The sequence below is a fragment of the Uloborus diversus genome, chromosome 9 (assembly GCF_026930045.1).
Source record: "Uloborus diversus isolate 005 chromosome 9, Udiv.v.3.1, whole genome shotgun sequence".
Taxonomy (NCBI): Eukaryota; Metazoa; Arthropoda; class Arachnida; order Araneae; family Uloboridae; genus Uloborus; species Uloborus diversus.
In genome coordinates, this window is record NC_072739.1 from 142186575 (window position 1) to 142212106 (window position 25532).

Sequence of the window (25532 nt, forward strand, 5' to 3'; positions counted from 1 at the left end):
GCCCTATCTCAAGAAGTAATGCTACGTTCTGGTTGAAATTTGGAATATATGTGAATCCATATGTAAACAGGCTTTGGTTCTATTTTGACGCCGATCGCTCCAAGAGGTGTTGATTTTTTTTTTTTTTTTTTTGCGAATAAAAATATTTTTATTAATGCAACAATAAGAAAGATAAACCGTAATAGATTGTCGTCTGCGTATTTCTCGTGATTTTAATTGTGTGGAAATGATCGGAAATATTATCTCAATGAGTTATAATGTTTAACTGTTGCCATCTTATGTTTGTTAACAAATAAAATATTTGTAATTCATTCAAGCAAGGCTTTTAAAATAACTTTCAATTTTCGCTCTTTGCTTTGCTTTTGCAATAACTCAGACATTGGGATGGTCGTCTAGTTTTTACATGTGTAATTTTGTTTTTGTTGGGAATATTGCTTCCTCGTCAGGCATGGGAAGGGATCAGAAAAAAAAAAGAAAAATATAGAAGAAAGTTTCGTGATGGCCACAACATACTAGTTTAAATTAGTCCCTGCAGAGTCTAATGCATATTAATGTACATACTACCTATTATATACATGTTTTTTTCATTTATAAGCTTTTTTCATGCTGTCCCTTAAAAAAAATATTAATGGTGCTTCACTGTATTTATAACAAAAACAATTTGAAAACTGATGCAAAAGAAAGTTAAACCACAGGAAATGTATAAAATTTATACATTAGCATTGTTTTAAGTTCAAATCCAGCTTTAGGCAGTCTTTGTTGGTACCCTTTGGTTGTTGGTTGGCAGAACCAGTGCAACAATTTATGCACAATATGCAGTGAATAGGGAATCCCCTGAAGGGAAAATATATTTGGGCAAACTGGCCAAAAGAAAAGGTAGTGTAAAACCAATTTACATTACAGTTGCATTATTTTTACTGTTAAAAAAACAAATATTATGAAAGTCAGAGTCCCTTCACATCTCCCCCCCCCCCCAACTACAGCACTGATAATATTACACTGTCATCCAAATAAGGGCAGAAACAGCTTTTAGAGGGGGTTCCAATGGCAAGTAGGGCTCAAATTGGAATCTCGGGAGAATTTTCGGATGCATTAAAGTCAAGACCCCTTGTCTAGATCTGCGGTATCCAAATTCATTTGCCAGCCTGAATCCATAACACTTTTTAACCTGCGTTGTTCAGTCAGATTACAATTTATGGTCTAAAAAATATTGTACTGGAAAAATACCTCCGATTTAATGCTGGGACTTGATAGGCTACCCGGATGAGTCATGTTGCTGCCTTCTGAGTTTGGACTTCCTTCCATGCTGTTAGGATCAGTGTGGTGATCTTCAGTTGGTTCACTTTTGTCACCATCTTTGCCTTCACCTCCTTTGTGCTTCTTGTTAGCATAGAAGTCGGCACCATGCACAGTTTTAACATGTTTCCTCAAAGAACTTGGATCAGTGTAACGTTTAGTACAACCAGGAGCTTTACATGCATAAGGTTTCTGGACAGGGATAAATTTCAAATTAACATTTAACAAGGTTAACTTAATATCATTTCACAAAATTTTGCATAATTTATAAACAGGAAAAAGTTTACATTGAAAAATAATTTTAATTACTGTAAAAGCACTCATTTTCGCGAAGCTTTAATTCTTGCTAGCCCATTGTTATTGCAAAAAGTTTAGCTTTGCAAAATATTTCAACTTTCAGTTGTATTCATATGAAATTCATGAAATTTTCAGCTATCGAAATTACCGATACCTTCATTTTCGCAAAAATTACCGCTCATACATAAAAAGTGCTTATACAGTTGGTACAGTTATAACTCATATGTAGTTACCTCCAGCAAAATGTAACCAACATTTTCTGCTGTGAAAAAAAATTTCCCCATAAACATGTTAATTGCAATGATGTCTGTTTTTTATTTTTTACTTTATCACTGATTAATCCCCAAACTTTGTTGAAATTTTCTTCAGTTTAATTAATTTGATGAATTTATATGATTTCTTTTAGTCAAACTGTTCTGAATTTAGAACCAAACATTTTAAATGAGACTTTTTCCATTTATTAACTTTTAACTATTGAAGAGAAATTAACATTTGAACTGTAGTCACTCCATGCATGAAAAGAAGGAGAAATAAATTCCACTTTTAATGCTCAAATGCATAAAATGGTTATAGATTAGCTATAAAAAAAGTTTTTTATCATAAAAATGAGAATGAAAAATGACAACTATCGAAATTATATACCTAACAAAACAGAAAAATACTCCAAAAAAATATAAACAATAATAGTAAAAATAAGTAAATAATTTTTCAAAAACTACTATATTATGCTTACCACTTGCTATATTTTAATTATTTTTTAAGTACGCTCAATTTAAATAACTGAGTATTTATTTCTATACAATCCATAGAAAAACAAAACAAACAAACAAAAAAAAAAAAGATAAAACGTAATGCAAACAGATTTAAGCAGGATGTAAATAAATTTTCAAACCTCTAGCATAAAACTTACAGCGTTTGAATGTGTTCTATTCTGATGTTTGGCACGATCTGATGCATTGCTAAATGCCTTCGTACAGCCAGGGAATTCACAAGTATATGGCTTTTCTCCTGTATGTGATCGAAGGTGAGTTTTCAAATTTTCCAGACGTGAGTAAGCTTTAGAGCAACCTTCAAACTGAAATGAACAACAAAGGATTCAAGTTTCAGCAAGTTTTAAAATAAAAATGAATTGCATATGTGTTTTGAAAGCATAGTTTATATTAAACATTCTTATTACAGTAAAACCTTTAAAGTTGTACTTGTAAGTTGACCACCTGTCTAAATTGACCACTGTTTTCCAGCACAGAACTAGATCTGTATCACATAATTAAACCTCTATAAGTAGACCAAATGTTTAAGTTGACCACTATAGTGCACCACAAGTGGTCAAATTGCACAGGTTTCACTGTATTATTATTTTATTTATTTTCCTTTTTTATATGCAATCAGATTTTTTTATTTCTTCCAACAATAATATTTTACTTTTAGTTTAATTTAAGAAGATATCATAAAATATTATTGAATGAGAAAGATGAAGCTTTCCTGTTTGTATTTAGGTAATGTATTGCCTAATAATAACTTTTAGTTTTAGTAAGACTGCATTTATTTCTATTGAGAAAAAAAAATAACTAAAAATGTATGTTTTTGTACAGGTTATTAGGCATTATTGAAATGCTTCAAAAGATTTTTTTAGGGTTTTAGTCCACTCACATATGTTTATTACTGATAAGTAGGAAATTTTAATGGTTGTGTAAGGCAGCTAAAGAATTAATAACACTGTTGTTTTGACACTTCAAAATAATTTGTAGTCTCATGATTTTACTTCAAAGTATTGAGACTGTTACTTTTGAAAAACCTAAAAGTTGTTTTTAAAATTTTTATTACACTAAATATAAAAAAAAAAGAAAAAGGCAAAATGTTTCCAATCAAAACAAAAAATGACTAGAAAGAGCATCATTTACTGATTGTTAATACATCATACATTGTTAATACATTGTCAGTTCACATATATTGCTTATAAGTTATAACATTTTCTCTGAAATGGTTTTGAATTCATCTATTTTTAGACTGTTACAATACTTGATATTGTCATAAGTGTAAAAAATTGCATCTTTTATCCAAACATACACATAAGTTGTTTTACATTTCCTTATGATTTTTAATTACAAAATAAATGCTGATATTTATCGAAAAATGTGCAATAATTAAGTCTTACATTCATACAAATTTGTAAAGAATGTCTCACACACATCATACTTTTGTTAACTGTTATATCAAAGAAGTTATGATCGATTTATAACTTATAATACATGAAATGTATAAAACTGTTTGGCACTCATTTTAATTATTCACATCAATTTCGCAGGTGAAGTTATTATCATTTTTAAACTAAGCAACTGAATTATGCTTACTGTGCATTTATGAGGTTTTTCTCCAGTATGCCGCCTCATATGAACCACCAACATGTACTGTGCTTTAAAAGGTTTCTCTTCTCTGGAGCACTCTTTCCAACGACAAACAAAAGATTTTCTGTTCCCATGAATATGATCATCATTAATGTGCTAAAGAAAGAGAAATGCATGATATATGAAATCTTGTCATGGTTCAAGTCAGGAAGATATTTTTTTTTTTGCAAATGATACCATTAGTTGTAGGATCAGTTAGCATGCATCCAAGGCCAGACGGGACCAGGGCTCCAAAAATTGGGTGCACCAAATTTGTTTCTTAGTTTTTAAAAATTTTAGTAATTGCATATCTCATGATAGCAAAGGATTTTTTTAATAAATCCAGAAAAAAACGAGGTGATGTGTGCATCACTTGACTTCCTTTTACTCCAATCTAATGTCATTTCCCCATTACTGGCAATTTTAATGTGATTCAATAGTTTACTCTCTAAATATCACCAACAGTGGCCGAATTGAAACAGATTTAAAAACAAAAATCGCCAAATTTGTCGCCAAGTTGGCGACCAAAAGACTGGCAATATATGACCAAGTGTCCGACAAATTATAACACCACTTGAGTTTACATCGAAATTAACAACGATTTCCCCCCAAAAAGGGGCAAAAGACCCTTTATAAACACCCGAATGCAACCAAAAGGGGAGGTGCACAACTAGATCCTACAAGGAGTCTACATACCAAATTTCAACTTTTTAGGACATGCCGTTCTTGAGCTATGGGACATACATACGCGCATACGGACGTCACGAGAAAATTCATTGTAATTAACTTGGGAATCGTCATTACCGATATTTCGCGTGTCTATACGTTTTTAGGCACTTATCCACGTCTGGTCGAGTCAAAAAAAACTCAATATTCATTCGGGGTGAGTAAAATGGAAATTAAGGTCTATTTTTGAGTGAAAATTTTTTCGCGAATACAATACTTCCTTTTTAGTAAAAGGAAGTAAAAATTATTCTAAAAATTTTGTGAGCTCTTTTGCTAATCACAAAATTATTCCTTACACTAGTATTTTAAAAGTATTTTTATACTTTTGATATTTACAACTTGTTGCAACCAAGCAAAATTTGATGACATCTTATACTATTTATCACATATAAAACTTCAACTTTTATTATAGCTACTTATTATGTATTAAGTATATCGTAGTATAAAAGCAAAATTTGCCATTGTTGTAGTAATACATAATGATTAGTGACGCAGCCGGGAGGAGGGAGTAAAAACATTCCTCAGACGCCTTGGTTCTAACATTATTTCCAATCCTAATACAGTAGTTTGTACACTTTTAAGGATTGTCATTCTGGCTACCCTAGTGGTAAGGATTAAGATATTTTATTACCTCCCTATATAGTATATGAGAGAGGAGCACCGAATAAAGTTTCTGCCCACTGTTTTCAAGCTGGGCGCTGCATGCATTAATGTGCATAGCTGATAATTAAAATTCTACAATTTGGTCAACTAGTATTGAAAGTTAGCAAGTTATTTTTAAACCATTTTTAGGATGGCAAGATTACTGTCCGGAATGTGCAGAAGGTTTCCCACTAAGGAAAATTCATCAAAACCCATTCAGATTAAATGCCTAATGCCATTTGAGGCAGTGAGAAAAAAACGGATGTAGGTGACAAAATTTAAAATTTGGAGATAACCAGTACAAATGGTATGTGTTGGTGAATATCTCCTCTTTCTTGGGGCAAGAGATAGTGCTAGTAGCCCTGGTAGGTGCTGCCATACAGCATATTTAGAAAAAGTTTTCACTGAAAGCCTACCTAGGACTATACATTTAAATGCTTTCTGCTCAAAACTTGAAAATGTCCACTTACATCTCATTGCTTCTCACTGCATCATTTGTGCAGTGATGCTAATGTGCTCTATTTAAGCAGCTTAGTTAAATTTTAGAGTAGTGGTGTAATTTTACAAGAATAAAAGCAAACAACTCTTCAAGTTTCAGAGAAAGTTATGGCGAAAGAGCAACACTTTGAATGCAAAATTTTATAATGTTGAACTGCAGAAGAGGTTGAAATTTTGAAACAATATTGCAACTTCAAGTCCTCCAACCCGAAAATGTGGAACCTCCCCTCTAAAAAAGCTTCAAGGAAAGTCTCCCTTCCTCTTGAAAAATTTGAACTTTTTGAAAATGTGTCCTAAATTTTGATGAATTCAAATATTTATAAATTCATTAGCTTTTGCATGTTTTGAAGGATAATTAATTTGTAACTGGCATCTGGTTAACAAATTATAATAATAGTTATGCAACATGGAACATTTTAAAGTTTAACCATCATCAACAGATTTTATTAACAGGGACGATATTAAAGATATATATATGGAGAGTTTCATAGGAAAATAAATACCTTAACAAGTTCATCCTGAGTAAGGAACTCTTTTCCACAGTTATGCCAGTGACAATTTGTTTCAATAAAATCCCCAGGTTCATCTTTTAAATCAGCCACTGTGTCCCTATCATCATCATTCAAAACGTCTCTGCGGCAAACTTCTTTTTTAATTTTTAGATGAGTATCTTCCCCATCAACAGTGCTGCTGACAACATTACAAGCAGTTTCACGTCCTCCTGAATCAGGCTGAAAGTCATTAAGAGATGAATTACAATGTCATTAAAAATTCCTTTGTTACAAAATCAATATAATAGTTTGCCATAGTAAAGAAAACCAATCACAACAAATAAGATTTAGTTCAAACAATTAGTAATGCACAAAATACTGAGCTTTAGTAGTAGTGACTCAATATAGAAGTGCTGATAACATAAAATTAGTTTTAGGTGAAGAATCATAAGTTGGTTAAATTCTTACTTCCTATTATTTTCAAGAAAGGAAATTTTATTTTGAATTCTTATTTAGTTACCCTTCCACCCCCCCCCACCCCCCCCACCCCCCATTGATAATAAAGACAGAAACTTTTGCTGAAATAGTAAGCATAATTACCATGCACTCAAGTTTGGTAGACATAAGATGAGACCCATAGGAGCCGACTAGGGGTTGAGGTGCAAAAGCAGAAGGAACTATCATTGGATTACCCTGTCTCATCAAGTGGTGAAAGTGGGGTGATTGCTGTGGCATGCCAAATGCTGGACTCAAGGTTCCTACAAATACAGGAGATGAGTTAAGAGAATCATAAAACGTGTAACTTTGAATTAAGAAACATAATAGCAATTTTCAAAGGAATATTTATACATTTAGATGTTTGTTATGAAATCTTATGAGCAGAGCTTTGATTATCTGCTCAAATTCATATGTGCATATGCAATTGCATATTGTATCCTTTTTTGATGTTAGTGCATATAAATGAATCAAAATGGGTGTTTCTTTTTTCTTTCTTTCTTTTAATCAATGCATATTACTGTAGCCACTTGAAAAGATATAAAGATATTTTCATCTTTATGGGTGCAATTAAATTTATAAAAAATAAAAAAAAACTTGGGAAATGTATTGTAATATTGCAAGTAATTAATAAGCATATTGCTTTTTGTGTGAATGATTGCTTTAGTATGTGTTTATCCTCTAAGAGTCAAAATAGAAGAAAAAAAGAAAAAGAAGTATTTTTTATTACTTTCTTTGCAAGATTAAAAAATATATTACTGTATATTTTTTAGTTTTTAGGGTACATGCATATTTTAATGATATTTTGATGCATATGATCTGAGATCTAGACAAAGATAAAGAAATTAAAAACAATTAAAAGAAAAAAACACATGATTTATAATAATGCTTTAATTCAAGCTAAGTGTTTGAATAATAATACGTAAGTTTTCCTCATCAGACGCATATCCAGAAGGTCGTGATTTTGCTTAGACTTGGTGTGCAATTACACGTCATGCTTTGAGCGAAGGGGGTGATTCGTGAAATTGTGATAGTTCATGACAAGGGCGAGGGAGAGGGTTACAAAAAATGCGTCATCAAGCATTTTTACAAAAATATGTTTATGAAAAATAGTATGATATGTGACAAAGGTAGGGGGGAGAGCTGAAGTGTGACAATGGGGTAGAGGGAGCCAAAAATCTTTAAAAAAAAAAAGTGACATCATTTATATGGACAGAAAAAAGAAAGCATCTTGACAAGTTTTGCTAAGGATTCCTTACATAAAAAAATAATAAACTCACACATTTTGAGGATTTTGTAAATAAAAAACATTTATTTTTCTTTTGTTCTCTTTAAAAAATCTGCAAGTTTAGCAAATTATTTCTGCTAATGGAAACATGTAGATAAATTCACAGTGTATCCCAAAAAGCACAAAACTTAACATTACTAATTTGTACTTTCGTAGAATATTAGTCAATAAAAACTATTAACCTGCAGAGAGATGACCATATGAGCCACTGGCACTTGAACTCCTTGAGCCATTCATGAATGATACCAACGAATTGGGAGAGAATCGAATCATGGAGCCTATGTCATATGAATCTGATAAATAAGGAGAATTGGAAAGGGCCCTCTTCCTTCCATGCCTGGGGGCCGGTCGAGGACTTGCTAAGTGGGAACCTGCTGAAAAAAATTACCATTATTCAAGTTAAAAACTACCACAACAAAAACACACTGCTAGAGTCACACATATGAATCAGGATGTTGTGAGATGCATTAAAAAAAACTTTTGAAATAAACAATTAAATTTAATGAGACAAATTAAAAACTACCAGTTATTTAATAAAAAAACAAGAAAGATAAAATTAAATAAATTACTAAAACAAAAAGTTAAATTGAGAAGACTAAAGATAGAACATGCTAAAATAGCTTGCTACTTTCAAAAGAAATGAAATATTAGCAGGATGCAAAAGGATTGAATTCTCAAACATGGCAAGAGCTATTTTTGGTGAAGCACGTGTTCAATATTAGCATGTCGCCAAAACAATTTTTTTTCTTCACTAAAATGCCTTTAAAATAATGAAAATTTGTTTTAACTACTACTACAAATTATTCAAGTTGCCACCATCCACATATTCGGGCATGATTTCTCAACAAATTGATCTCAAAAACAACTTTAAAAAACTTTTAAAAAGCTAACTTCCGGGAAATAGCGGAAAACTTTCATGCTTGATAATATTAAACTTATTTAAAGATTAAAAAATAAAGATCACTTATCAGTCTAAGGCTTAGTTACAAAATAAGAACAGACCTTCTGATGCCAGGAAATTTTCACACGCAGGATGCTGATGAGGGCTTGGAATGCAATCTCCCAGCATGCATCTTTGTCCCAATGCAGCCATTTGCTGCAAATACTCTGTTAAAGAAGGACAATCATTTGTTTACTTTTTACTTTGATTAATATGATATAAAAGATTTTTTTAATGTTCAAAATATTGAGTGAGATGGAAATCAGTCTCATATTGCACCATTGAATAAAAAGGTAAAAGTAAACTAATACTGTATGTCTCAGAATAAATTTTCAATTGAAAATCAAATTTTTGCAAGTTTCTATCCTGAAAAGAACAGCTTTTCTTTTCATTTTCTCCCCCCCCCCCCCTCCCCTTTTGACAAAAAACACTTCCCGCAATTACTTCAATGCCAATCTGCAATATGAAACGATGACACACGTGTTAATGTATAACACACTAGTGTTTTCTCAAATTGAAAAATATGGAAATGTAATAAAATAAACTGAGTAATGCCTTGAAAAGGTAATTTTAATTATTTTTTGAAAATAAAGAGGTTAAAATAATATGAAACTTCACCAGTAGCAAAATGCACAAAATAAACTGTGTAACTGAAATTGAGAAATATTTCTTTCCAGCTGAATTCTTTATACTTCTAAACATTTAAAAACTGCAACATGTTAATAAAATCGGTTTAATTTGAAAAAAAAAAAAATGAAATAACACCCTCCAGTAATAACAAAAACAGTGTTATAAAATTTGGAAATTTATTTATTTTTAATTTCTATTTGCTGTGTACATTACTTGAATAATTTCACGAAAAGCACATGAGTCCTTCATCTAGAAAATTAATTAAACCGACTATGTAAAGCTGATTATGTACATAACCATCTCCTTCCAGTTTATTTATGCACTTACTAACAATACTTACATATATGCAAACACTTTCATAAATAAAGGTAAAACAGTAGATGCAACAATTTAACTAAAGAAGCTCTTGATACTTTAATGAATACATTTCATTATAATAGAATGAATAGTTTCTTTATAACATACCTCTGCTCTCAAGAGAGCCCAATCCAGGCACAGGTGGTGGTGGTGGTCCAGGTGGTAATGGACCATAGAATTGGTCCATGTATGGACTGAGTCGATAAGGCAAATGAACCGGGCTATCCATATGTCCACTAGTAACTGAGGCACGTCTTTGAGCAAGCAATGACAGCTCAGACAGATTGGAGTTGCTGTTGGTTGTTTGAAAGCTAAATGGGAAAAACATTTTTATTAGAGTTGCCTGACTTTTATTATTTTAATTCATTTATTTCATTCATTATCCAAAAAAAAAAGTTATTTAATTTAAACATTTTTTTTTATTCTGTCATTTATCTTATTATAATTAGTTACTTAATTATTCAAATGAGCAGAATGTGCATTTTGGTGAGTGGAGCTATTCCATGTCAGGGCAATCCTGTGCATATCATAAAATCATTTCATCAGTCATATTGTACCTCCATGGGCAAATAGTACTCATTCAACATGAAAGGAATGGTTACGCATTTTATCTGCTCACAGCAGACTTTTCATCCTGTTGTATAGCCAGGATGAGGCTCAAGGGAGTTAAGCTCCTCCTGCACTTCAGTTTTCGGTGAGTTTCTGCTTCTAGACTTTGTTTAAGGCTATTTAATTGTAAAAAAAAAAAAAAAAAAATCTTAACACTATAAGGCTCCCACATTTATTTTACCACAAACTAAGCCCTCAGTAAGACCATAAGAGACCATGATTTTTTTGGTGTTAGTATACACTGAAATGAAAATTGACCTCGAGAATTGTTTCCCTCATATATTTATACTTTCTTTCCTTCATGGGGAGGGGGGGGGGGGGATAGACAGAAGCATAACAGAAAAAAAGGGATATTTATAAGTACCATAGAAGCTCATTAATCTGGACCAATAAGGGATCAAGTGTGTCTTAATTGACGAAACTAGGCATCAAACAATATAACCCATTAATTGAGCCAAGATACAGAATCAGCAAACTGATGCACACATTAAAAATTGTACTTGGAACTCAAGAGATTGAAACATAAAACTATATTTTAGAAAATTACGAAGATACAAAACATGGCCTACAAAAAGGCATTATAGCACTAACTCGCCTTTTATTAATAGTCTGTACATCTAAATGGTTGTCCAAATTAAGAGCAAAGTCTGGTTTAAGTGTCTGGATTAATGAGAGTTTACTGTATAATGGAAGAGACTGGAATTCCAATGTACAATAAGAATACGATTCACCCTATTTGTTCAGCTGTAAATGTTACTGTGTGAAAAAGGAATGATTTGGAGAAAATGCACAAATTCGAAAAGTTAATCACCTGTTAATGGAATAGTGATTATTAAACCTAGTAAAATATTTTAAAAACTTAAATTTGGAATGAGTGCTCAGTGAAGATATTAGCCTCATGGTGAATAGGCACATATAGCCAAGGCTATGAAAGAAATTCAGTGATCAAAATTTAAATGATAATTTCATACAGGCATAAATACACTCTATGATATGGCTGAAATGCTTTGCTTCTTTTGCATACTTGCCAACCTCCGAAAGAAAAAAACGTGAGATTCCACTAGAGGTATATAGGTAATATAGGAATATCTTTACAACAGAATTATTAAATTATGCTTTTAAATAACATTAATGGTAAATTTAAAGTGAAATGGGGATTTTTCACTGATGTAAGCAAATTGGTAGCAGCAAGAAAAATATAGTGAAAAAAAAAGAAAAACAAATGAGTGAATTTGCTTAAAGTTTCGTACATTCCCCAGTCTCTATCAAAAAAGTAGCTACAAAACTTTAATTACTAAAATCCGAAAAAAAATCAATATTTTAAGAAAATAAAATATAAAATAAGTAGGTATAGGGTAGCACATATTAAAATAACTTCAAACTCTCAAAATAATTGAAATATTTTCAAGATGCAAAAAGATTGAAATCTGCTGCAATTTTCGACAAAGAACGTGCTTCGTTAAACATGCAATGTGGAAAGCTTCCAAAAAATTAATTTTTACTAAATGAGTTATTAATTGGGAAAATTCTTATTCTCTAACATTGGTAGACTAGAAAAGGGCGCCATATATTTACAAGAAAGTGAAACTTTTTGATAAACTGCAAAAACGGGAGAAAATCGTAAAAAACGGGAAATAGGAAGATAGAAGCAAAAACGGGAGTCTCCCGTTAAAAACAGTAGAGTTGGCAAGTATACTTTTGTAAAAAAAAGTTTCTCGCTTTTGTAAAAAAGGAGAAAAAGATAGTTCTTTTAGCGTTCATTCTTCAATAAGTAAAATGTATACCTTGATGGGCCATGATGGAGATGGTGCAGTCTTGGATCCCAAATATATCTTCCTTCATGAGTGTGCTGGTCCACGGGAATAGGCCCATGTACAGCAGCAAAGGCACTGGGGAACTGGAGCGGAATACCTAAAAAATTATTCTCAATTAAACCTCAACATCAAATATGCCATTTTAGTATATTATTATTATTATTATTATTATTATTATTATTATTATTACGCATTCCACTAATAACAGTAAAATTTTATAAAAATGGAGAGAGCATGTCAAATCAATTAACGAAATGTATATAACGATGTGACTTTGAAATTTATTTTCACTGTACACTTTTTTGATGGTCAATCCAGATTTTGAAAGTGCCATTATGAAAGAAAGTTTGAAAATCACTGCTCTACATCACTATTTTCTTTCAGATATGTCTAGAAATATATCTGTAGATATGTAAAAGCTTCTCTTTTTTCTTTTTTTTTTCTGAATAAATTGATTTCTTTTTAAAAGCACAAAAATTTAGGTTGTAAAACAAAATTAGTTCTATTTGTTTTTACAAAATATTTGATGATTTAATTATTAATAGCTTTAAGACACAAATAAAAATAAAAATAATCAATTAAAAACAAATAATAAGTTTATAGATGCTTATGAAGGTGTTAAGAATTCTGTAGTTGACCTTTGAAAAAATCCACAAGACGGTATTGTTAAAATATTTCCATTGAAATTCTGTAAATATCTTTTTTAAAAAAGGTGAAAATGTTTTGAGAAACTTTAAAGATTTTATTCTATAAGGATACATAGAAAGCTGTTTTATAGAAGCTCATTTTAGTTACTACTCTTTTTTTCTGCATACAATTCTACAGAAAACTTTTGCAATGTGGTCAAGGAAAAAGTAATGCATTTGTATTGATGTTCAAATACTTATTCACGCTCCAGTTGCAGCTGGAGTTTTGGATATGTAGTAAGTCAGTTGGTTCCCAGATGGCACTACTAAAAATTCGCATATTTCAAATTGTGTTTTAGTTGCAAAATCAAGGAATTATTTATCCAGGTAAGATGCTATTTATGGAAATACCTTTTTATTTTTACAAGGAAAAAACTAGCGATTCACTGCACTCATATAAAACGAAACTATTTGAAAAACACAATGTTTTCACAGCTTGCATGTAGTGTTTCAATGATTTCCCTAGTTTCGTCTTATTATATATGCAAATAAGGGAAAATGATACAAAACTCCTATAGAAACTCATCATTTTCCTTGACCCTACTGGCTATGTATACCTTGTAATGGTGAGACTCTACATTTTAAACTTTGAAGTAATAGACACTGTCAGAACGATACAATTTATTGCAACCAAGTCATTTTTATCATCAGTTAAATTTATATTTCAATCTGGCTTAACATTTTCGAAAATGGGATCATAAAGTTCGGGATTGCAAACAGAAAGAGAAAGAAAAAAATATATATTATGAGCCCAGAACTGTAATAATAACACAATCTATAAGTCTATCATAATAAAAGCTTCCAGAGAACGTCGAACGCCCACAATTGAAAAGACTTCTTCGTGATTCTTGAGGAGGTAATGACTGCATCCATAAGCATTTCAATCTGCAGTACCTCCTTTTTGTCTGTTGTTAGCAGCCAAAAGATTTATCCTCTTTATGGGATAAAAAAAAAAAACAAATAAACGTAATAGGAAGTCCAGTCTCACGTTAACAAGGACTTGAATGAAATGACAAACGAGTTCTTGTTCCAAATGGCAGTAATAATCCAAGAGATGTTATCTTTTCGCCATAAGGGAGGGGAAAGATAGAACATCCCTAAAACGCTTTGGAACAAAAGTATAAACGCTGAAAATTGACTCGGGGAAAGCGAAAGAATAAAACAACAAGCTTACGGTAATGAGGATATCTGGATTCCCGCGTATAAACGGCACGATGGGAGTTACAATTAACTTTGAGATTTGTAACTCATCGGGATTTTATCGGAAGACAGGATCAGAATGGGAAGATGCACAATAATCATTGGGAAAGCTTGGGGTTTCTCGATTTGGCGAGGTCATCCGTGGATTGGCTCTTGATTCGCTTCTGTCAATATACATAAAAGAAGGAGTTTCTATGTGTATGTTCCTCATAAATGTCCCACTGTTCACATTGGATGTTTACCAAATGTAACGCCCACGAATTAACAGCAGCGTTTTCAAAATTCAAAAGAGTTCTAGATTTAACAATAGAATTTATTTTAAAAATGCGTTTTTCAAGTTTAATGAATTAACAAATCGTTTCGAGTTGTACACCAATTTAAAGCCAGCAAAAAAAAAAAAAAAAAAAAAAAAGGAGACGCTTCAATGAATGAAAACAAATTTGAGGCTACGTTAATGCATTAGAAAATACAACTTACGCACCAAAAGAAAAGGTATTTTGAAACCAATTTACATTATATATTTGGATTATCTGAACAACATTTCAGGGAACTGCGTCCACCCCCTTAGAGAGGAGCAAGATGAGCTCTTTCAAGAAAATATTTCTCCCACGGAAGACCTGTTTTAAGAAAGTTGGACATCTAATATGCTTGGAGATTTTTGTTGAAACCCAAATAAAGAATCTATTGATTGTGTAAACTAAAGGTCAAGATTTACGGTCGCCACTCGCCACGTGGCGACTCATTTTTCAAAATTGGCGACCCCAAAAAATCTCTACAGTCGCCAACTTTTTTGGGGGGTTATTTTTATATTAGATCCCAAGAAAAGAATTCCACACCACAGATGCCTCAGTACAATAAGGATTCACCGATAGAGACCGTACTCCGACTGTATGTTGTTTATTTTACAAAGCTTGCATGTCCTTTCTCACTGCCTGCCTGAATGTTGGTTATTTTACGTTGCTTGAATGTTCCTCTTACGCGATTCAGGCAATGTAAAATAAGCAAAAATACAGTGAATTAGGAAGCCATTTGCACAAGATCAGAGCGTTTGCTCCTGTGTCTTGACTCTGTTTTTCAAGTAATTAGCGTACTATAATCATGATTTCAAGAAGAAATCATTATATTTTAGATTATATTTTAGATAAATTTTGATTATGCCTTCAAAGTAATTACCTTTTCACGTTTTTAGTTTAGTTGCTCAAATGGTATATTAAATTCAAACTTTATTTTTTTACATCGTATTATACACCTGGGATTATACGAAGCTTTTTTTTTCTTCAGGCTCATTTTAGAACCTGCAGATTATAGGCCGCCCGCCGATAATACACAGGAAAATATGGTTATTAAATTACAGGTTTCGTACGCTCCAGGAAAACCTGGAATTGTCTGGGAAAAGTCAGGAAAATTTCAAATTTTGCCCCCAAAAAATTTTTTTCCAGGGAATTTTGAACCTTGAGTTCTAATCTTCGTTTTTATCGATGTTTCCTGAAAAAAAAAATGTAAAAAGTTTTGAGGCAAAATGACGCTGGCAATAAAATAAAACGGCGAACCAAAAAAAAACTTCCGCGGACGCCATTTTTGCCCCTCAATAGTTCCAAAGAAAAAATTTCCTAGGGTGAACAGGAATTATGCACAAATTTAACGGGAGAAGAACATTTTCCTTCTTCTAAAGCACAAGCCTGCGGACGGTAGGATCAATTGAAAAAATCGTTTTTTAATCGAAAAGTCTTTTCAGCTACGAATGAAACGTAGTCGCCATGTTCGGTCATTCATAAGATGGAAGTAGACACGATGCTTAAATGCCTAAGATTCCAAAAACAAAGCAGAATTGGATGTTTTCTTTAACTGTAAACTAATGAAAACAACGCAAAATGTGCTGCAAGTTGTTTTTTTTTTTTTATTTTTATTTTTTATTTTAAATATGTAATTTTCTTGAGAAATGAAAATTTTTGTTCTTAAAACTTAATCTTATCCTCATTGCCTTGGACGCAAATGTGCTAAAAACTTTTCAACTGAAGTGTAGTTTCATGAAGATTTATTATTTTTAAATTGTTTTCATGCTACAAATTCAAAAAATTATTTCTTAATTTTTGTCGTAGCCGCCATATTTGGTCATTCCAAAGATGGCAGTACACAAAACCTTTTAAGTGCCTAAGTTTCCGAAAATAGCATTGGATATTTATTGCAATGCAAACTATTGATAACAACGCAAAATGTGCCCTTTTTCCGGGTAATTCGTAATTATTTTCTGGAAAAATGGAAAATTTTATCTCCAGAATTTTTTTTTATTTTAATTGATTTAGACGCTTATGTGCTAAAAACTGACTATTTTGTCTTATAATTGTAGTTTTTTAAGGATAAATTATTATTTGTAACTACTTTTATGCTACAAATTCAAAAATCTACTCATTATCTTAAATTTTTTACTTAGTCGCCATATTTGGTCATTTGCGAGATGGAAATAGACAAAAATTTACAAAAACATAATTAGATGTTTATCTCAATGTCTATTGAAAGCAATGTTTATTGAAAGTAAATGTGCAAAAAAGAAAATTTTTAATTTTAATGCAAGCATCCTTTATATGCAAAAGGAAAAAAAAAAAACTGATTATTGGCATTGGCTTATGATTGACGGATATTGACTTTTGATAGAATGCATTGTATGGTATGCCCATCGATGCAACAAGTTAATCATATTTATACTGAAAAATAGCTTTGTACTTTGCTCAATATGTTTTGTGTTACATACTAATAGGAAAATAAAAAGAAACGTAAACCAAAAGCGGCGAAAGATTGCTGCTGATTACAGCAAAACGCTAATATGCATGACATGTGGCATCAGAGAAACGTTAAAATAAGTTGAAAGTACATTGTTTTTAACAAATAGTTAACAAATAAAAACAATTTTTAACGAAATTTTTTTTTTTTTAAACTTGTGACAGAAATTTTTTTTAAAAAAACCAAAGTTTTTTTTTTTTTTTTACAAGTGGAAAAGTTTCAGTTCTTACACATTGCTACTTTGAACAATTTTGACTATTTTGAAAATATTATTACTTAAATTTAATTTTGAGTGAAGCGAGTAACCTGGAATTTTCTAAAAAAATAACCTGGAAAAGTAAGGGAATTTTTTTTTAACCAAAAGTGTATGAACCCTGTACTTTTTTCAAATTCTTTTTCTAAAACAGTTTTATGTTTTGCTTTAAATCTTGTTCTGAAAGTATGAAAATATTATGCAAATTTTGGCTCTTTAAAAAACACACCATTATGTATTTGTTTTTACATAAATCCTCGAAGGTCGTTCCGATCCTATTTGATTCCCAATTAACTCAAACAGTCTTTATTCTGAAAATCGTCAAAATATGAAAAAAAATTAATTAATTTAAAACTTAAAAAGGCAACTTGATTTTGACTGCACAAAGCCCCCGCACCCCGTTTTATCATTCCTTTGCCATAGTCAAAGTTCCATGTTTTCCCATAAATCCTGTATTTCATTATAAATCCAACATCATTAAAAAAAGAAATAAAAAAATATATTTCTATAAACTATATCTTATATTTCTGCTGTGATGTGGACAGTACTACTCGCGATCGATTAGGAATACGTTCCATTGAAAATCGTTTAAACAACGGGGGCTAGTTTCTATTTATTCGAATAACAGTTGTAATTTTTTAATCTTCAATTGCATCAGATTAAAATATAAGCCAAATAGCCAGTCCTTTGATTATTTTCCCTTCATAGTCATCCTAACATGGCGACGCTGCGTATTGAACGTAGTCGCCATGTTTGGTCATACTCTTAGTTCAAATAATGCAAAAAGAATGATTTTTTTTTTTTTTTTTGGAAATATATTCTTGGTAAATGCCAAATTGTATATTACTGGAGGAGGTCTGTAGTTAAATATTTTTATGCCAAAAATTTTTTTTTCACTGTGGGACCATGGTACTGTGTACACTACTTTATTTTTGGCTTAATGATTTTTTTTTTCTTATGAAACTTTAAAATGGGTGGAATGAACCATTTGCTTCAGGAGCTCCCAACCTTCACCCTATGCCTCTTATGTTTCCATGATTAATATAATTTATATTTCTTGTTAGCATTCCTTTAGCATCACTTTCATAATATTTGTTTCAAAAAATAAAAGTCGAAATCCCCCCTTCCCCCACCCCCATTCTTGTATTACAGCGCTGTTTTCGAAACCCGGTAAAACTGGTGGCCACCAAGCTTTTTGAGCCTAGTGGCCATTGGCCACTTGAAAATTTTCTGAACCTTGAGGTCTAGTGTAAACTGGAAATCAAACCACCCACATTTGACGCACTTAAGCACTAATCATCATTTTCCCAACATTCTATTGTTTTTCTACAAAACAAAGAAATTTTTCGGAGTTAGATGTCACTTTTACTAGTGTTTATTTGAGCCTTTATTAATAATAAACGGTGATTGTAAAGAATGACTGTCATGTTTTCCAGTACCATCTAAAAGTGTTTCCCTATCTTTTTAGTCCTGCCACACAAAGGCCGTACCTATAAGGGGAGGATCCGAACCCTTCCGAAATTATACAACACCCTTATTATGTCGGCACCTTTAAATACTTGCTCCAACGTACTTTCATTCCGAGATCCCTCCCGAAAATGTTTTCTGGTTTGTTTCGTGCCCCACTTGTTTAATGTTGGTTCCCCTTTATACTGATTTTTTTTTTTTTTTCTGAAAACATTGCTTTTTCACGGGGCCTAATCCTTAAAGAGACTATTAAGTTTGTAATGGTCGGTAAAAAAGGAAATTAGAAAAAGTAAAAATAATTAGCAGCCTCAGATTGCTCTTTGAAAAAATAAAAAAGACCTCGGGTAGAACGAATGCTCTACGAGAACGTTGAAATTCCTTGAGATGAACAGAAACCTTGTTTATCAAAGAAACAAAACAATCTGATTTAGATTAATGAAGATGTTCCTTTCATGTTATTAATTGTTTCAAAATTTGTTAAAAACCTAGTTAAATCGCGTATTTTGTGTGCGAATGAGGTTGGTAACTTCAGAGATGTATCACGGAACTGCAGAATGATACGAAACACAGTTTGAAGATCCCTGGTCTCATTCCTGACTATTTTGCACCCTCTCGGAAAAACCGGGCATCAAAAACGGTATCAGTGTAGGAAATGTTTTCAATTTTCTAATTTGAAGGAAGTGCGATAAACTTTTGGAAGCGAAACAGCTGATGAAAAAAAAAAGGCATTAATAATCATTTCACTCGAGTTCGTGCATAACAAGTTAATTGAAAAATTATTACACTGTTTATATTTTTAAAAGTAACATCCCTTCATTAAATGTATTCTTAAAAACGTTTTTCATGTCCAAATCTCTTTCTCTTGCCATTACTCATAGAGCTAACAGCCTTTTTTGCACCAAGAGCGTACTCCTCATTTGCATGCAGCAATTCTAATCAGATTAGAAACTCACGGTCACTGTCAGCGATGTCAAACCGCATTAAAACAAGACCAAAATTGAGGAAAAACACATCAGCCTGCGTGAGCGCTCACGCGTGAAACGCTGAGAGCTTTGAGGAAACAGAAAAAAAAATAATAACTAAAAAATCTATCTCCACTGACACAGCAGACCGGTGTCAAGTTGCCGAATTTGCAATACTATCTCCAGGTATCAATCTTTCTGGCAACCCTTAGCAGTGCTCTGACAGAACGTATCCATCAAAGGCCGAATTCGCAGAAAACGTGCCTCGGGGTTGAGAAAGGGTGGAGGGACGGAAATAGGGAGAGAGGGGGTGCATCTTAATAACAATTAAGACTTGATCGAGCCCGCGCAGGCAGGTGCGTTCCTCACTTGATCGGCCCTGACAAGGACCAACAGTACAATTACGCGTAATAAACACACGATGGCTCCTCCCTTGCTAGTTGGCCACATTACGGATCCGATTACGCTTTTATTTATTTTGGTGGCAGCAATTAAATAACATGTCTTGGGCAATGTTTTCGTTCCAGCGGCTAATGCTTCAATTACGATTAAGATATGTATTTATTTAAAGCAAATACGTAGGCGACCTGTCAGCGAATAAATCATGTAGATAAGGGTTGTGTGGTTTGTTAAAAGCATGCTTCCTGGAGTCGATCCCGTCCCAAAAACTACTTCTTATCGTGAACATTAAAAATAATAATAGAAAATAAATAAGTCAGCGAAAGTTCCCATCCATTACTTGTAACGCAGCGAATAAAAAAATGATGGAAAAGCAGCCAGACAGGTTTTTGGTTTGAAATGTGAAAAAGTTAAACAATATAAAAATAAAACACAAATAACACGAAAAAAAAAAAAAAATGCGTACACGTATCACTGGAAAAGCGAAAAAAGTAGCAAGAACTGCAAACTTACTATTTCTGCACAAAAGTGAACTTTTTAAAAATATGTGAGGAAAACTATTCTTTTTTTTAAATTTTTAATTCGCAGATATTAAATAAAATAAGAAGTAATAAAAATTTTAAAATTAAAAAAAAAACATTGCAAAAGAGAGAGATTGCCCCCAACCAGTTCTAAAATTCCTGATAATGTTTCTTCAAATTAAAAAGTTAAATAATTATGAGGAAAAAAATGAGAAATAAACGAAAGCTTTTTTGCCATTAATTCATTTAGTGAATTTTGTGAGAATATATTGCTAAATCTAATGCCAACCAGCTATTTCTTGCTACAAGTAGTTATCAATACGACTAAAAATTCCTTCATGAGTAAACATCGAAAGAAAAAAATCAGCCTATTGCTTTTCTAAACATTATTGTATTACAATTCATGACTGTTGAACTGTGGAAAAATGCAGCGGAATGATCATTAACATGTTTATGACAAGTTAAGGACCAGAAATAAAAAACGACCTGACACCAAAAAAAAAAAAAAAAAGAAAATCCTTTTTTTCAAACTGAAAAATGTCTTAGACCAAACTTAACAAAATGGAGAACGCTCTCCAATAGTAAGCAGTAAGTTATAGTTAAAAAAGTTTTTGAAAGATCGCGCTGGTTGTGCGTACCAGATGCGGGTGTTTTCATTATCTGGTTCTCGTGAAAATAATTATTTTTTGGATTAATAGTTTTCCATTTCTATTCCTTAATCAAATCACAGAAGATTCTAATCAGATGATAGTTTCGTTTCGAGTAAATTGCTTCGTCTCGGGTTCTTTGAAAAAGAATTAAGCATTCACAATCATCTATTTTAGCTTTTTCTACAAACACCAGTTAACACCCAAAAGCAGTCAAGATATTCTGTGCAAAATGTAAACAATCAATTAACACAGGGATTCGGAGTCGGAGGGGAAATGACCGATTCCGACTCCTGAAATTTTAAAGCCTCTGACTCCTTTACCCCGTAATTAGTTCGATTTCGCAGTTTTGATAGAGCTGTGGACTAGCAAAGAAAAAAAAAAGAAGCAGAATCCGACTCCTGGAATTTTAAAACCTCGACTAATTTAACCCAAAATCAGTCCGCATCCCTGAATTAACACCCCTTAAGTAAGTTTTACTAGATTTGCTGCAAGATTTCCCATGTTAGTAATAGTTTTATGCAATATCCTATAAATATTCTATCAAATCGCTCACATTCCATTACAAAGTAGCTTTATATGTTTGTTCAACTGTGAGTACGTAGGCGTGATTGTAAGAAACACGAATAAATATGGTTATGAATAAAATTTAAGCCTCATCAACCGATGTTTACGTAAAAAAATCGTAGGTGCTGCCATTGCCTAAACACGACGTACTCGGGGATGGGCTGAACTTTGTGTGACAGCAGGATCTGTTTTTATCGTCCATGAACAAAAAAGTTGCACATCTGCTGTGACGGCAGTCCTCGGAATTTGGGGAAATGGCGCCTCCAGGAGAATGAGCCAAAGAAAAGAAAGAGCGCAGGCTGATTGAGGCTGAAAGCGAAGGGGCGTCCAAGAGCAAGGCAATTATTATGTTCCCAAACCAGTTCTCCATAATGACTTCATTGCAGCAGGGGGAAAATTGAGTTATAGCCGGCACGGCCATAAATCAGACAGCACGAACACTGGCTGCTTCGAAAAGATTCCAAAACGCCCATCCTTCTTCCTTTCTTTGTTTGGTATGGGCAAGCACTGTATGTCCTGGTCCCGGTGAAGATGCAATAGCAGGACGCTCGACAAGAGTCGGCCTGTTTGTTTGCTTAATAACAGGTTTGGTACCGAAGTGAGAAAGCTAAACACCTAGAACAGAGACGAAACGATTCGGTCCGGTAGTTTAGATTGATCACTTCCTCTTCTAAAACAACAAGACGAATGAGATTCGAAGAAAATGAGCGACCGCAACCAGAAGCACTGAAAGGAAGGTGGTCTTTCAAAACCAGAAGCCACCAATGATAATTCGCAATGGTACGAGAACGAGACGAGAATTAGTGAGCGGGAACTAAATCGTATTTTTTGCCCCAAGTTCAAGAATTGACCTTTCATCCCAAACTTCAATTAATATTTCGAAAAGTACAGAGTAACATGTCATAAGAAGAGCATGTCAAAAGAAAATTTCATAGAACGTGTGTGTCCGATAATTAAATTAGTTTACAACTAGGATATAACCAATAAATTCTACAGCATTAAAATAATATTCGAAAGCTCGCTCTTCTGCAAAACGGTTTATCTTTTATTTTTCATGCGGCACATTACTTTGAAGCTCAGGGAAGTTTTCGATTTTTCAATTTTATTTTTATATGATAGAGTAACATGTATGAACATCATAGGTGAAAAAATTTTTGCGATACGATAAGTAGTTTTTTTTAAATTAATTTTTAAAGTTCAAGCGCCTGTGACGTCAGATGGCATAGGAAGTGACGTCCGATAGGAGAGAAACGCTAGCGAACCGGTTCCCATGTCATGGGAGAAATCGAAGAACGTGCATTCGACTTGGAAGATGAAACGTAAAAGGCTTATCTCCTCGCGTTTCTGGAACATTAAACCTCTCATCCTCTCGGAAATATTCGAATATCACCATTGATATTATTTGAGGAAGATTATTTAGATTGTGCTCTAACGAATCCGGCCTCCATAGTGTGTTCAAAAGGATTATTGAATTTCTAAAAAATAAAAATATCAGCGCGCTCAAAATGTCCCTAGCGAAAGCAAGGGATCTTCGGCGGAAGGCTGCCCATTCGCGCCCTGTGACGTAGGCTCGTGACGTTTCAGAAGAGCGCACTTTTGCGCGTGGATTTTTAAAAATTCATTAAAAATCAACCACGGTGTTTTAAAATTCGGCGATGGTGAATTTTTTAGTTTTGAGGGTCAATTAACAATATGCAATAGCCAAAATATGAACATTTAATAGGTTGCAACTTCCCTATTGCTTTAGCAGAGATCGAAATACACTAAGGGGAGCTACGATGGGAGGTCACAGAGATCTCCCAAAAATTTCTTTATTCGGCAAATTTGGAGCTCCATTCGGAAAAATTCGGAGTTCCATTCGGCAAAATTCCTATGTGGAAAAATTAGACTTAACACCCACGGCTGAATTTCCAAATGGAAGCTGTCTAGAGCGGCAAAATTTTACTTTAATCACTTATTTTCTTATTCTTAATAATAAAATATCAGTATTTTTTAGTTATATAGGGGAACATTTTTTTTAATTATTAAATTTTATAATGTATTAAGAAGTGATAAACAATGGGGTGGTGCGTTCTCAGAAAAAAAAATATACATTTATGATAAATTATAGGCATACTTGATCTTAATTGTAGCTCTGAACGTAACTTTAATATATAATCCGTGAAGGTTTGTGACTAAAGATCTATGATGCGACTTGTATGCACCATGCGATGCTTCCAAGATTTTTCTTCTTTTAATTTTTCCAATGTGGTTTTTTTTTTTTTTTCTTTTTTTTTTTTTTTTGAACATGGCAATACAAGTGAGGCCGATACAAAAGTAAGTTTAAAAAAAAAAAAAAAACAGGAAAAAAATATACTTTTCATGACTTAAATATTTTACTATAGGGGCGGCAGATTTCAAGTTTGGCTAGGTGTGACGTGGAGCTAAATTTGGCTCTGTTTACGACGCCTCAAAAATTTAAGTTCAGAGCGCCCCCAGACTAAAAATTAACCGTTTTTGTCATTTATAGACGGTATTAGATTCGAAATTTGCTAAAGGAAGATGCACTATGTAATGTGAACGAGTGGCTGCTATAGAGATGCGACATAGATGGCAAAACATCGTTTTTATAAAACATTATCTTTTTATCAATGTATCACATATATTTTTGAATATACTACACTAATTTAAGCAATACAAAAGAATACGTACCCGACGAATGTATTGAAAATACTGAACATCAAATCTTAAATATAATTTAATAAGACTAATTTCGCAACATCTTGGTATTATAGTAGGGCAAAAATTGATAATATAAGACAAGCACCGATTACTACAAACTAGTTATAGTAATAGGATAATATTTTCAAACTGAATGAAACTAAAAGTAAATTTACATTTTAAAAAAATCTAAGAAAAGATGTAAGCACTTGACCGTCAGTTGAATGATGAGAAAAAGTTGTGCTAATTATTTTAAAAATACAAAATTAATTCTATCAATTATGTATTCTTAAGAGCAAGAAATATGTGTTGTACTGTTAGTTAATAATTAAACGCAAATTGTAAGTATTAGAGGGACGACTTGTTGGGGGAAATCGATAAGTAACCCCGAATATTGGTGTTGACAGTTTGAGGAAAAAGAAAATTGTTTACTTTGTACCCCCGAAGCGCATTTCTCTTTTCGCAGACTATCCCACCAGTCAGAGAAACATCTCTTTCCGATAAAACAGAAGTTGCCATCACTATCAAACAGGGTTGGCCAAAACCCGGGTTTTTTAAAAAAAGCCCATGGACCCAGGGTTTTTTGGATTTTTTAAATAAAACCAAAAAAAACCAACTAAAATTGTTTTTTTTTTTTTTTTTTTCCTTTTTTATTGAAAATGTGGGGTACTTGTAGCATGTTGTAACGTAAGTATATGGACAAGCGCAAAAATTGTCTTGGGGTAAAAAAAGCTGGAAAACTAGTTAAAATTCAGCGTTTTCTGAAGAAAAGTATAAAAGACAACAAAATCCAAGAATGGTGAAGGTTCAGATTTTTTTAGTTTCCATGATTACTAACAGTTACGGCAAAGTTACTTCTCGAGTGATAAAATCTATTGTTCTTTT

General features: G+C 32.6%; 1 protein-coding gene across 1 annotated transcript in view; it reads right to left on the reverse strand.

Annotated features, from left to right (window-relative positions):
• Positions 1-25532, reverse strand: part of LOC129230537 (zinc finger protein GLI4-like) — an 89630-nt gene that overhangs the window by 8796 nt on the left and 55302 nt on the right. Inside the window, exons 2-10 of the mRNA XM_054864941.1 lie at positions 12438-12564; positions 10153-10355; positions 9120-9224; positions 8300-8488; positions 6935-7092; positions 6347-6574; positions 3945-4094; positions 2504-2668; positions 1228-1488 (exon numbers count right to left, since the gene is read on the reverse strand). Of these exons, the coding sequence (XP_054720916.1) occupies positions 1228-1488; positions 2504-2668; positions 3945-4094; positions 6347-6574; positions 6935-7092; positions 8300-8488; positions 9120-9224; positions 10153-10355; positions 12438-12564 (1586 nt within the window). The remainder of the gene's footprint in view (positions 1-1227; positions 1489-2503; positions 2669-3944; positions 4095-6346; positions 6575-6934; positions 7093-8299; positions 8489-9119; positions 9225-10152; positions 10356-12437; positions 12565-25532) is intronic.